This window comes from Scardinius erythrophthalmus (genome assembly GCF_964197995.2).
Source record: "Scardinius erythrophthalmus genome assembly, chromosome: 6".
NCBI lineage: Eukaryota > Metazoa > Chordata > Actinopteri > Cypriniformes > Leuciscidae > Scardinius > Scardinius erythrophthalmus.
This window is the reverse complement of record NC_138226.1, coordinates 48,951,626-48,966,561: the sequence shown is the minus strand read 5'-3', so window position 1 is coordinate 48,966,561 and position 14,936 is coordinate 48,951,626. Positions and strand designations below refer to the sequence as shown.

The following is a 14,936-nucleotide window of genomic DNA, read 5'->3' as shown; positions in this document are numbered from 1 at the left end:
TCAGTAATGATTTCATGTTTAAGTGTTTAACTCCATTAATTTGAATGGCATATTTAATATAAATGTTTATATCAGAAGTATTTTATTTATTTAAATTTACTTAGTTAATATTTAGTTATTTGCATCAGTTTCACTAAACGGCTCAACACGCTCGCTGCCGCGGACATTTAAGAAGGAATGGATATTTGCTTCAAGTGACAGGCTTGGTGATTGAAATTGTATTTGTATAATCTTTCTGTATATGTTTAATTTTCTTTAGATTTTCTGTATAAAAGTGACCAAAAATACATTTAACTCCAGCTCACCATCGGTGTCGCCAAACTGCTCCATCTACAAAACGTTCGTACGCATGGGTCAGAGTTTGCGTGCAGGTGCGCAAATTTTCCCGTCAAGTTTTTCTTTATAAATGCCACCTTTTGCGCAGGAACTGGCGTACGCATGTTTTCAGCCCCGTTTTGTGCTTACGCAAGCTTTATAAATGAGGCCCCTGAACTGATTGACAGAACACAGACAATAGGCCTCGTTTACACTGTCAGTGAACTGTAACCTATTTCAGATTTTTTGCTCATATGTGACACAGATCGGATGTGTTCTATGACCGTGTAAACAGGAAAAAAACGCATGCATTCGGATAGTTCCAGATCGGTTTCAGGCCTCATTCATATGTGGAAATAAATCAGATATAAATCAGTTATGTACAAATGTGACTGTCATGTAAACAGGCAGATCAGATTTTCTGAGGCACTAGGTTAGTCTGGTGGGTTTAGGTTTAATGATGAGAGAAACACTGACGCACATCTGCAAAGGGACGGATGGCCCGACGAAACCCTGTGTCGGACCCACTGCTCCCCGTTAAAGCCCATATTTAAACAGAAAATGCTCCCGTCAGTCCTGAGATCTCTCTCGCACACAATAACTGAAGCATATGCGCAATGATGATGGCCCTCTTCGTCCTCCTCCGCCTCATAATCATGGTGATGTTTGGCGGACTTCGCATATATCGCCGAGCTAGCATCAAGCATACTTCGCGTTCGTCCATCTGTGCAAGATAATTTAACCCTTTAAGCATGGGCGATGTTTCAGATAGTATGGCAAGTGTAAACACATGAATCGGATATGGGTCACACAGTTGAAAGAACGCGTAAACTCAGCTCAGACCTTCAGACTGTTCTGACTCGAGTTGCTATGTTTTTTCTAACTGATCCGACTAACGGTTTTCTATCTATCTATCTATCTATCTATCTATCTATCTATCTATCTATCTATCTATCTATCTATCTATCTATCTATCTATCTGATGGACTGTATTGCCTTCAAACTTTCTTGCTAGGCTTTTTCAAGCAAACTTAAAGTTTGCCAACAAACTTTTTTATTTAGTTTATTTTACTATTTCATATAAGGCATAGGAGAGAGTGACAATGGACCAAACAAAGGTCTTCATTCAGCATCTCGGTTATCTTCTCTGCCGTAGACAAAAAGTTTCAGTGCTGACTAGAATGGAATGTAGGGTAGACTGAGTACAGTTGAGACACTTTTTGTGTTTTGATTTTTCACACAAAAATAGATACTGAAAAGAAGTGAATTTCCACATGACATGCCACATGACATTTCATTAGCTTCTAGACTGAGATATTATCAATCAATAATACCCACAAGTAGTTTATATTTTCCACAATTAGCTCATAAAAATAAGGTGCTTTTTGTCTCAACTGTACCCATATGTGGTACAGTTGAGACACCCATGATGTAAAGTTAACTAACCATTCATTGTTAATATAAAAAATAAAGACAAATAAAGAAAATAACAATTGGGCAACATTTATGTTTATTCACCCATTTATATTCATTTATTTTATTTAAATTAGCACTGGTTAAAATTTCTAAAGCAGGAACAAGATATGAAACAATATTTATTAATAATACACAGTTTAAATATCACAAATATCAAATTTTATTTTCATTTGCGTCCTATGCTGGCTAATTACGACGTTTAACCTGTTATCATAACACTGAACAACTAAACAGTGTGTTTCCTAATAGAACTCTATCCAGGGTACAGTTGGTACACGTGTGTCTCAACTATCCTCTGCTGGCCACCTCGCACATTTCTCTAGATTTTGCAATTACCTTGCATGACACAAGAATAACGTTTGTGGTGATACCAGTTACGTTTAACAGTCATATAGGGATGATAAGCTATTCATTGTGGAGAGTGCATGGTGAAGTGAATGTCCTACTTTAGAAAAAAAACGTTTACCAATATTTTCGGATCGGAGATGTGTCCACTGTTCAAATTTCAAACAAAGAGGACACCAATACTCAACTGTACACAGTCTACTATATACTATCCCTCGATGGAAAACTATACTCTGCATATACTTTCAGCTTCCCGCACACACTCAAAGTTACCCAAAGGCATTTAGGGTCCCTGGCGGTGTCCGATACAGTTCAGCCCAGTTCCGTTTCACTGGGCTTTTGCTTAGTGTAAATATTTAAACTACAACAAAGTAAAAATACTTCTAGGGAAAAATCACTCTGAGACTTCTTTTGAAAGTTTTTCGAATCACCAAAAATTGGTTTCGTTTTACTTAAAGTTTTGAATAATACAAAGACAGTAAATTCAAAAAGGAAAAAAAAATAACAGAAATGCGTATAGGTCTTCACCCGAATTGTGGCCCCGAGCAACAGGAAACAAAACCTTTTATATGGCTTAATTGGGGCCATCTTAAGAGTTTGGGGCTGTCCTTTATAATGAAGCAATCCCTTATGAGGTAAAATAACTGGCCTGGAACTTTCCACATTTAAAACTATTTTGCAAGAAGCACATTTCTACCAGAAAGACTCGGGAGATAGAATTATATAACAAAGCATATATTTATTGACAGCACAGCAAGCAAATATTTATAAAGTTCTTTGGCGTAGGCCCCGTCCGTAGCGTACAATCTGAGGGTAATGGAAACTGCATTTCCTGCCTGAAGAAGAAGGCAGGGGCACAGCCGACCCCCGGGAGGTATGGGAAGGGACCATCCAGGTGGAGGTGGGGAGGATGGAGGGGAAGGGACCATCTTGGTGGGGAGGATTGAGGGGAAGGGACCATCCTGGTGGAGGTGGGGAGGATGGAGGGGAAGGGACCATCCTGGTGGGGAGGATGGAGGGGAAGGGACCATCTTGGTGGAGGTGGGGAGGATGGAGGGGAAGGGACCATCCTGGTGGAGGTGGGGAGGATGGAGGGGAAGGGACCATCCTGGTGGAGGTGGGGAGGATGGAGGGGAAGGGACCATCCTGGTGGAGGTGGGGAGGATGGAGGGGAAGGGACCATCCTGCTGGAGGTGGGGAGGATGGAGGGGAAGGGACGATCTTGGTGGAGGTGGGGAGGATGGAGGGGAAGGGACGATCTTGGTGGAGGTGGGGAGGATGGAGGGGAAGGGATGATCTTGGTGGAGGTGGGGAGGATGGAGGGGAAGGGACCATCCTGGTGGAGGTGGGGAGGATGGAGGTAATTGGCAGCGTCAGCATCTGCGAACTCAGACATGTGTAAGTACCAGTCTTTTATACTGCAAGTATTAGCACATGAATGGTTAGATGTGGGGGTAATAAGTGATGTAACGATTGAGTCTTCCTAACAGAACTTACGCTAAAGCTTTCATATACATATATTTTGCCACCTACGCTAGAAAGCTTAATATACAAAATTTAAAACCACATCCTGCCTCTCGCCTCCTGCAGGTCTTGCAACTCTGGTTTTCCAGCATCTTATGCATATTAAACAATATCTTATATAGATTAAACAATTCCTATTCAATCAATATTAAACGGTTCCAGCTTCATTTTATGCAATGCATGCAAATTTCTAAATAATTGCTTGAGACGTTATAATTAAGGTATTTAACTGAAGCACTTGGTTATCCTTGGAGTTAAACCATCCTGGTATGTTTTCATGATTATGCGGATGGCTGCAGGACGTCAGCTGGAGGCTTTGAATCACTAGCAATCTTTAAATCACGGTAGAACAACACTGGTTTTTCACCAAAACCCATTTTGTACTGCCACAGATATAAAGACTCGTTTGGCTTCAGCTCAAATGTGAGTTGTTCTTCGACTTCAGTCAGTTCATTCCAGCTTTCAGTTTTAGTGCTGACGTGTAAACCTCCATATTCTGAAGAAAAGGAGAACTGCAACTTCACAATTAACCCTAGAAAATCTCCAGTCAAGACTGACTTGGCTATATTCCAGTTTTGTGTGATCTGGGACATCTTCTCCTTATCGTATCCAACCTTTTTATTGATTTTCTTTTGCCATGTCACTGGTGTATTGCTGTCATTAGTTACAGTTTTAATATTCTCCCAATTGCCAAAGGCTGGGCCTTTAAGTACTGACAGCCCACCAGGAAGGAAGTTAACAACATCAGGATGAACAGAATAGACAGCAGGGCATTTATCTTTGTTGATGTCGGTACCTTTGTAGTACACAACTCCCCAATCTGAGACTGGCTTTAGGAAGGAGAAGTGGTCTGGCAGGCCCCAGTAATAGAGGCCGTTTCTGCAGTTGGGATGCAGCTTGTACTCTACCGCATCTTGATTCATGTTTGTTGTTTCTCGGTAAGTGCCCTTTTCTTGAAAGATGATGTAAAACTTGCCAAAGGCTGAGAAGTAGTGGTCTCCACCCTGGCAGTTGGGATGAAGGCTGTGAACTTCAGCACCGCTGTCTTTCTCCAGGCTGGTGACTTTGCGGTAGTAATTGCCCTTGATGATGTAAAAGATGTTATCTTCACCTCCAAGGTAATGGTCTCCATTTTTGCAGGCAGGGTGCAGACTGGAAATAGAGATTTCTAAACCTTTATTGATACTACCTATCTTCATAAAGCAGCCGAGATCAGAGCGTATTACATAAAAGTATGGGCCTGCTCCACAGATGTCAGTGCCTTTTGCTTTGCTCTTGGGAATAATGCTGTTCATCGTGCCTGAACCTGCAACACAGAATAAACCAAACATTCAATCTCCAAACCAATGCTGTTATTTTAGTCCTTCTATAGATTGAGCTTACTGGTTACCAAAACAGCTTTATATCCCTTACAAAAAAGAAGTTTATTCAAGTGTGCCACAAGTATACTTCTTTTCAACTAAAAATAAAAATGTATACTTTGAGTCTACTTTTTGTATACTTCTCAGAATATACATAAAATTGCACTGAAGTATGCTTGACTTATACTGACAGAAAGGTCAAAATAGGCTATATTTTGACTATACATGTACTCAATCTTTTGATCGAAACATACAGTGCCTTGTGAAAGTATTTAAACGACTTTTTTTCCCACATTTTTTATGTTGCTGTCTTGTGTTAAACTACTTTAAATTACTTTTTTCCCACATCAATCTACACCCCATACACCTTGATGACAAAGCAAAAAAACAGATTGACTGAAGACAAAAAAGTGGATGACATGTTCTCTAGGTCCCCCATACTTCGAAATAGTAGTGACATCATAGGCTATGACGTCATAGGTCGTCGGTAAATTGGATCGCCGTGATTGGATAAGCGTTTCAGGCACCGGTTCACACAGAGACGTTCCCCAAAGTGTCATCAATGACACTTACGAAAGGGAACTAGTTAACTTTAAATCTAGCATGTCTTTATCCTATGAGAAGAAGCCTCGCTTAATTATTCATGTGTTGATTTCATCTGACAGGTGCTTCAAACAGTGAGATTGCATACAGTAAGTGAGAGATGCATGAATGGATTAAAAACTATTGTTTGTTTTCGCTTAGTAAGGGTTCCTGCGTCACATAGATCCACTTTTCAAAAGATCCTTGTTGACGGCCACATTCACTGTTTCGCATGCCTGGCAGCTTCTAGATGGGATTGCTGGTCATTCTCATGATGGACCTAGCATTTCATTCGGGGCTCCAGGGGAGGATTAGATGTCGATCGCTGCATCAGAAAGAGAGATGTTACGTTCTGGAAATGAAGATGATCCTGAGCTCCCACTATAATAGTGTGTGTGCCCATGCTGAATCAGATTCAGACTTGACAGCCACGCTTTCCCGGGTTACGCTGGGGGCGCAGTGTGGTGCGTAATTGCCTTGCCCCGCCCCCGTGCCTTCCTGGATGTGTGTGAAGAACTTTTTGCAGTATGGAAGCATTTTGGCGCCAATATGGCAAGCTGAGCATGGGGTTTTAAAGCCGCAGGCCAGGTGATGTCCACCCTGGTCGTCCAGAAGCGCCCCCTGGCTAAACCTTGCAGTGGTGCGGACATTGCCAAAGTTCACTTTCTCGATGCTCCCATCTCACAAGAGGAAAACTGTGGCCAGCGGTTCTTTGCAGTTCCGAAGCAGGCTGAGGTAACTGAAAGCTTGCCCCGATGTGCTCCCCTTGTCACTGGTGAGCTGCCCCTCAGTCTGTTCGTCGCCAAGGGTTTCAGTCCCCTGCGAAAAAAAAACCCCTCTGCTACAGCCAACTCTACTGTGACGTTGATCTTTCGCAGGAAAACGGCACCACCCATCTCAGCGACTATGCCGTCTTACGCATCCCCTGCCGATCGGTGGAGTCAGGTTAGTGTTGCACTGCACACTCAGACCCCACTTTGGGCCGCTTGCCGTTCGAGTCGGGTCCCTGGCCTACACCTCGCCGCACCACTGCGAATAAGTCGTGGTCCTGTTGGTCCCCTGTCTCGGTGCCTGGGAGGCTGTCTAGCGCTTCCCAGCCCCTCCAGCTGGCTCATGCATACCATCACACTCGGCTATGCGATTCAGTTCGCCCCGGCGACCCCCGGCCATGCAGTTCACCCGTGTTCTGGCGGACAATGCTCAAGTCCTTCGGGCGGATATCGCAGTCCTACTGGTAAAGGATGCGATAGAGCTGGTCCCTCCAGCCGACATGTGTTGAACTGCTTGAATTCATTCAAATGCAGGACAGCGGCTCCACTGAAACTTTTTCAGAGGCTCCTGGGGTATGTGGCATCCACAGCCACTGTAACGCCGCTCGGATTGCTTCATATGAGGCCGCTTCAGCACTGATTTCACGACTGAGTCCAGAGATGGGCGTGGCAGCGTGGCTTGTGCCGGGTTCCTATAACCCCGCACTGTTGCCAAACCCTCAGACCCTTTGTTTCTACAGGCAGGTGTCCCCCTACATAGGCCTAAATATAGGCTACAGTATGAGTGTATGAGTATCAGTGAAGGGGGAAGTTTTTGTACATGTTTGATAAGTCAATCTCTCCTCAGCTTACTTTAACGGGCTGTGAATTATTATTCATCAACAATCGGTTTTGCTGTACTTTTGCAACCAAACTCGCAACAATGATTGGGTATATATTATATATAGATATTTGTGTGTGTGTGCATTTGTAGGCCATATTAAAAGTATTTTTTTGTGCTCAAGTTTCAAACATGTTGTAGATGGAATTAAGAACCTGGCCAGTGTACTTTCTTAAATGATAAAAGCAATACTTGATGGTTATAATTGACTGAGGGATGAGCATCTTCATTAGGGCTGTAATGCTATTTCATGCATACTGAGTTTTGTACACTGTTAAAGAGTTGGATTCCCATGCTAAACATGGACAAAGTTTCAAAAATTAAATTGTACGTTTGAAGGAGTATTTCTGTTCCAAAAATGCTCCTTCTGGTTTGTCACAAGTTTTGGAAAGTTTTTTTCGAGTATGGGTCTGTGTGACGTCAGATGTAGCGGAATTTCCTTATACGGGTCCTAAGGGCACTTCTCCGCGGGCGTGCGCGCATCCGTAGGCCAAAGAGAGAAGAAAGCGAAAGCAGTACGCCCATCAAAGCGCTATGCTCGGCTTTAGGGAAGTCAATGTCACCAAAGAAGTGGGTTTTTGGTTGCCAGGGCAAGACAACCCTGCACAGATTCCTAAAGAACCCTGCATTAAGGGACCAGTGGGTGGAGTTTGTTTTTCCAGAGCATCAACAGAGGTTGTGCAAGACTGTTTGTTCCCTTTCGAAAGCTACAATCGATGCTGCGCTGCTCAGCGCATTGGGAACATATTCTATCGTGACCAGCTGTGAATAGTGTGTATAACACGTCGATGTAATTGACCCGGAGGTAATATAGCCTTGGTCGGTGACGTCATCGGCGCCCCCCGCGACACGAGGCTATAAGTAGATGAGCCACAGGTGCATCGTCAGGTCTTTTGTCTTCAGACCATTACTGTGCAGTGTGTGCGTTGAAACTCTCTCTACCTTCGTTCTGATACAGATCTGTTGCTAGGAGTTAGTTTACTACAGGCAGTGTGCAGAATTTTCATCTCTCTCATTTCAAAAATCTTTTTCTCTCTCGCTACATCATAGAGTTTAAAAAGTAAAAAAAGAAGTGAAATGAGTCAACAAAGCAATAAGCGCTGTGTTCCTCCATGCTCCCGCCCCATGTCTGAGCTGGATACACACGATTATTGCTTTGTTTGTTTGGGGGAAGAGCACGCGGTACTGGCGATAGAGAAGGGCGGGTGCGAGCATTGTGATCAGCTCACAGTTAAGATGCTCCGCTCCCGTCTGAACTATTTCCAGTCCGCACCCGCATTACCATCGTGGGGCTCTCGTATGGATCTGCATGACGAGCAAGAGACGGGTCCGTCCCTTTCGCTTGCTGCGTCACCAGATCCTAACATCCCTTCCCGTGATCTCGAAGCGCGCTCCGGTGCTTCTTCGGTTCACGAGGGGGATGATATATCTCTTGGTTCGTCAGATCATAACGAGCAGCCAGCCTCTGAGCATTCCTCCCGTGAAAAAAGATCTGTCGAGGAATTGCTAGAGGTGGTGACTCACGCGGTGGCCAGGTTACAGCTTGACTGGCCACGCGACCAAGAGACCCCCAAACCCAGTAAGCTTGAGGATAGGTTTCTGTCCGGTGGCAGGGGGGAGAGAACATTACATCAGTCTCTCCCCTTTTTCGAGGACCTCCATGACGAGCTGTCTAAGTCATGGAGTAAACCATATACTTCTCGCGTTTTTGTGCCCTCGACGTCGACTTTTTCGACTATCGTGGGTGCGAAAGCGCGAGGGTATACGGAGATGCCTCGGGTTGAAGAGACGCTCGTGGGCTATCTCTCACCCGAATCGGCATCTTCGATAAAGAAACCTACCCTCCCCACTAAACCCTGTCGTATAACATCATCATTAGTGGGGAAAGCTTATCAAGCTGCAGGTCAGGCTGGTGCTGCGCTGCACACTATGGCAGTGTTACAGGCGTACCAGGCTGACCTGTTGAAGGATTTGAGTGTGGGCAGTACGATCGACGAGGAAGCTTTCACGGAGCTTCGTCGTGCCACAGATCTGTCTCTCCGTGCGACCAAGCAGACGGCCCGTGCCATCGGCCGTTCTATGTCTGCTTTAGTCAGCACGGAGAGGCATCTGTGGCTTAATCTGACAGGGATTAAGGAAAAAGATCGTTTGTTTCTTATTGACTCTCCCGTATCTCCATCTGGGCTGTTTGGTGACGCGGTTAACACCGTTGTCACACGCTTTAAGGAAGTCAAGAAACACGAGGAAGCTTTCGTGCAGTTTCTTCCTCGCCGCACTCAAGGGGAGGGGCCGTCTGCCACCCAGCCCCGCCCCGGTCCTTCAAAAGTCAGGGAGGTAAAAAAGCAGAGCGTGGCGAGTCGCGCTCCCCCTCATAGACTGGAGGCAGACTCGCCAGGCTCAGCAACCTCCCAAGCCAGACCTCAGGACTATCATCAATAGAAAGAGGAAGTCCTGATGGTCTGGCGCCCAATCTAGTGGGGGTAGTCCCCCGCGGGATGGGGCGCGTTCAAAATCTATTCGTCCCTTCCCGCTACCCTCACAAAACCTCTCCATCCCCGCCACCTCTCGTGCTTCGGGGGGCAGCGGTTTCCAGCGAAATATTAGATGTTCCGTTGTTTCCGGCTGTCATTCCGGACACGGAACATCTAATATCCCCTCAAAAGGAAGTATTAAAATTAATACCACTCTCAGAAAGTCTGGCAGCGTGGGAACTTCTGCCGGGCGTTTCTGCGTGGGTATTAAGCACAGTACAGTTAGGATACAGAATCCAATTTATTCGTCGTCCTCCGCGTTTCAACGGCGTGATTTTCACTACCGTGAAACCGGAGCAGATGCATGTACTGTCGCAAGAGCTGCAAACTCTTCTGAGCAAAGAGGCCATAGAACGTGTTCCTCTCCCAGAGAGGGAGTCAGGTTATTACAGCAGATACTTCCTAGTACCCAAAAAGGATGGGGGGTTGCGTCCAATCTTAGATCTTCGAGGCTTAAATCGCACAGTCAAAGCACTTAAGTTCAAGATGTTAACCGTCAAGACGGTCGTGTCGCAAATACAACATCACGATTGGTTCGTCACGATCGATCTGAAGGACGCATATTTTCACATAGAAATATTGCCACAACACAGGAAGTTCCTGAGGTTCGCTTTCGGGGGCGAAGCGTACCAATTTCGGGTTCTTCCATTCGGTCTAGCACTGTCACCCCGCACATACACAAAATGCATGGATGCAGCACTGGCTCCATTACGACTCCAGGGCATTCGCATTTTGAATTACATAGACGATTGGTTAATACTAGCACAATCACGAGAGATGGCGCTCCAACACAGAGACATCGTGTTAGCTCATCTAGTTTCTCTAGGGCTGAAACTCAACACCAAGAAAAGTGTTCTTTCTCCTGCTCAGAGAACGAATTATCTCGGGATCGTTTGGGATTCGGTTACGATGCGGGCACAAATGTCTCCCGCTCGAATCGAGACCATTCGGCAGACCATGACCAAAGTCAAGCTAGGCCAAGATCGTACTGTTCGACAGTATCAAAGAATGTTAGGTCTCATGGCATCAGCCTCCACGGTGATTCCTCTGGGGCTGTTACACATGAGACCGTTTCAGTTGTGGCTAAAAGCCAGAGGTTTTCAACCAAGAGCCAATCCTCAAAGGCTAATAAAAGTGACGCGCCGCGGGCTTCGTACACTATCTCTGTGGCTCAGACCCCGATTCCTCGCCTTGGGTCCCACTTTAGGGGCGCCGTGTCGTCGCAAACTGCTAACGACGGACGCCTCCTTGACAGGCTGGGGAGCGGTCTTGGATGGCCGTCCAGCTCAAGGGGAATGGGAGGGTCATCAGCTCGATTGGCACATCAATTGCCTCGAGCTGATGGCCATATTTCTGGCTCTGAAATATTTTCTCCATCAATTGAGGGGCTGTCATGTCCTAGTGCGGGTGGACAACACAGCAGCAGTCTCGTATATAAATCACCAGGGAGGTCTGCGCTCACGCAATCTGAACAGAATAGCGAGGCAGATTTTTCTCTGGGCCCAGGGCAAGTTCCTGTCACTCAGGGCAGTATACATCCCAGGGCATTTGAATGTGGGAGCAGATCTATTGTCCAGACAGACACTACCGACGGGGGAGTGGAAGCTCCACCTAGAAGTAGTGAAACAGATTTGGACCAAATTTTACGAAGCGGAGGTGGACCTTTTCGCCTCACAACAGACAGCGCAATGTCCCCTCTACTTCTCTCTGAGTCACCCAGCCCCCCTGGGTCTGGATGCGATGGCGCACACATGGCCCAAAATGCGCCTGTATGCGTTTCCTCCAGTTTCTCTGCTCCCGGGAGTTTTAGCCAGAGTTCGCCAACAAGGGTCTTGCCTCTTGATGATAGCGCCACGTTGGCCGAACAGAGTGTGGTTCTCGGAGATAATAGCTCTCCTCGACGGCTCGCCGTGGGCGATTCCGGAGAGGAGGGACCTTCTGTCTCAGGCGGAGGGCACGATATTCCATCCCAGGCCCGACCTGTGGAATCTTTATGTTTGGCCCCTGATGGGAACCAATTAAGAGACACTGGGCTTTCATCGGATGTTATTGAGACCATTCTGAGTGCTAGGGCTTCCTCTACTAGAAGAAGTTATGCTATTAAGTGGGGTGTTTTTGAAAGGTGGTGCGTTGAACACAATGTAGATCCAGTTAACTGCCAGATTGCTTCAGTGCTGGACTTCATGCAAGAGAAATTATCAACAGGCACATGTCCTGCCACTCTTAAGGTTTACGTGGCCGCTCTTTCGGCTTGCCACGCCTTAGTTGATGGGGCGCCACTTGGGAGACACCCTCTGCTCTCACGCTTCCTTCGGGGAGCCAGGCGACTGAGGCCTCCAGTAAGAACCAAGGTCCCTTCATGGGATTTAGCTATAGTTCTTGAGGGTCTGGTTGACACCCCCTTTGAACCAATAGAATCAGCGTCTGATAAACTTCTGACTCTAAAAATGTTTTTTCTGATGGCAATAACTTCCTTGAAGAGAATTGGGGATATGCAGGCTCTGTCTATCTCGCCATCCTGCTTAGACTTTGCCCCAGGTATGGTGAAAGTGATTTTGCATCCACATCCTGATTACCTGCCTAAGGTTCCGTTTTCGGCTGTACATCCTGTCACTCTTGAGGCTTTCTGCTCCCCGCCGTTCTCAACGCCGGAGCAGGAGAGATCTCATAGGCTGTGTCCAGTCCGTGCTCTTCAGGCTTACGTCCACCGCACTAGCCAGTGGCGTAAGTCGGAGCAATTGTTCGTCTGTTATGGGGGCAGCAACAGAGGAGGAGCTGCTACCAAGCAGACTATGTCTCATTGGGTCAGGGATGCTATCGCTCTTGCTTATGAGGCGCGTGGGCAAACTTCGCCTATAGGTCTTAGAGCTCACTCCACCAGGGGGGTCGCCTCTTCTAGTGCTCTGGCAAGGGGGGCCCCTTTGCAACATGTTTGTGATGCGGCAGGTTGGTCCTCTCCGCACACATTCATAAGATTTTATAGTTTGGATGTTCATTCCACTCCGGGCTCTCATGTCCTTGAGTCAACATCGCAAGCTAATGTCTAGGCCTTCTTACGTTCTTGTGAAACACACCTGCACAACCGTGGGGGTCCAGACATGTTCAAGCACGGCGGCGTGGGTATTCTCGTTCCCAATGCGTTGAGTAGCGCAGCATCGATTGTAGCTTTCGAAAGGGAACGTCTCCGGTTACTTATTGTAACCTTGTTCCCTGAGAAAGCGGAACGAGATGCTGCGCTACTTTGCCGTGCTGAAGATGTCCCGGGACTGCTCTTCAGACAAAATATCCTGACGATGCACCTGTGGCTCATCTACTTATAGCCTCGTGTCGCGGGGGCGCGCCGATGACGTCACCGACCGAGGCTATATTACCTCCGGGTCAATTCCATCGACGTGTTATACACACTATTCACAGCTGGTCACGATAAAATATGTTCCCAATGCGCTGAGCAGCGCAGCATCTCGTTCCGCTTTCTCAGGGAACAAGGTTACAATAAGTAACCGGAGACGTTCCCTGCATTTCGACGATGATTGTTTTATAAACAAAGCCCAGATCGACGGATTTGCAGATCGTCTAATGCTTAAGGATCGAGCAGTCACAATGATAAAGGTTCGCGGTCGTGCGTTGGAACCGGGCGGTGAGTAAAACTGTTGAACAAATGTCTCTGTGTGTTGTTAGCTCGGCGCTTTAGCACAGCTTTAGCTCCGCCCACACGGCCCGCCTTCAGCCGCTCGGTTTTTTCCGGAAAGACTCGGTACAGCCTATCTTTCTTTTATAAATATAATAAAACTTTTTTTTAAATAAGACTTTTTGGAGATATGAAGGATGCAATACTACTCTATAGGTACTCAAGATTAACAGGAGATTGAGTGAAAATGAGCATTTCACCCCCCCTACTTTAGTTAACATACTAAGAATGAACAATACTTCTACAGCATTTATTAATCTTAGTTAATATTAATTTCAACATTTCATTTACTAATACGTTATTAAAATCAAAGGTTGTATTTGTTAACATTAATGTACTGTGAACTAACATGAACAAACAATGAAACATTAACAAAGATTAATAAATACAGTTGCAAATGTATTGTTCATTGTTAGTTCATGTTGGTTAATGCATTATTATAATGTTAACTAATGAACCTTAGTGTAAAGTGTTACCTAAATATATAATAACAAGGAATAATTATTTATTCAAATAAAGTATCAAAGTAATCATATGGGTTTTAGTGAACAACGCTGTTAAAATACACCATGTTAAATAAATTATATAAACTAATATAAACATAACTTATGTACATTACGTAAAAACAAATGCCCACAGAGAGCGCCAACAGCCTGGTTACACTAAGGCATGATCAAATCATTGTATAATATTGGCCAAACAAAATTTAATTAAAATGTCAACTTAATCTTTAATATTTGGTCTCTTCTGTACGATAGAGATGCAACAGCTGCTGTAATTTCTTGAGCAATAGCATGTGCACGTCAAAACATGCAAACTCAATGTGATTATTTTTTGCAGTTGCATACTATTAACTGGTAAATAAATCAAATAAATAATTTTAATGTATTGCTGCGCTGTTGAGAGGGACAACTAGAGGCGAGTGAAAATCATTGCATAATATAAAGTCCCAGTTACTCGAAAAACAAAACAAAAATTTGTTTTAAAACACAACTGAGTGGATCAATGAAAAGAAAGGAAAAAAAGGACAAAGAAGCAAGAGAAGCTCAAAGCTACCAACAATCTCCTTTTTTTTTAAGTCGTGAGTCGCGACGATAACGATAACCGATCTTCTCATCTCAGCATTCTCAAACACCTGGCCGAGTGACCAGATGACCAATCAAATCACAGTAGGCGGGCTTTATGTTCACAGAAGCGCGAGCCGAGCGCGAATTCCAGCGCAAAGCGCTTCACACTTCAGTTAACGGTCATACAGTGCGAGATAAGAGGCAAAACAGCTGTTTTAAGATAGAAGTTTTAAGCGACCGACAAAAATAATATACCATATCAATCAAAGCTCAGCTTTGGGAAGGGAATATGTACAGGTCAAGATATAGTGACTGAGAGAAGTAGATGGAGATGAGAGAGGGAGAGCAGGTATTGCATACTGTGCCCAGAATGAATTCATACGAATTGGGTAACTCG

The 14,936-nt window shown here is 45.2% G+C and overlaps 1 protein-coding gene across 1 annotated transcript in view; it reads right to left on the bottom strand.

The window, feature by feature from the left end:
• Window positions 1-2,569: 2,569 nt before the first annotated feature.
• LOC308692748 (uncharacterized protein) overlaps window positions 2,570-14,936 on the bottom strand; it is a 39,755-nt gene continuing 27,388 nt past the window's right edge. Inside the window, exon 2 of the mRNA XM_081369081.1 lies at window positions 2,570-4,966. Coding sequence (XP_081225207.1) covers window positions 3,942-4,955 — 1,014 coding nt within the window. The 5' untranslated portion in view covers window positions 4,956-4,966 and the 3' untranslated portion in view covers window positions 2,570-3,941. The remainder of the gene's footprint in view (window positions 4,967-14,936) is intronic.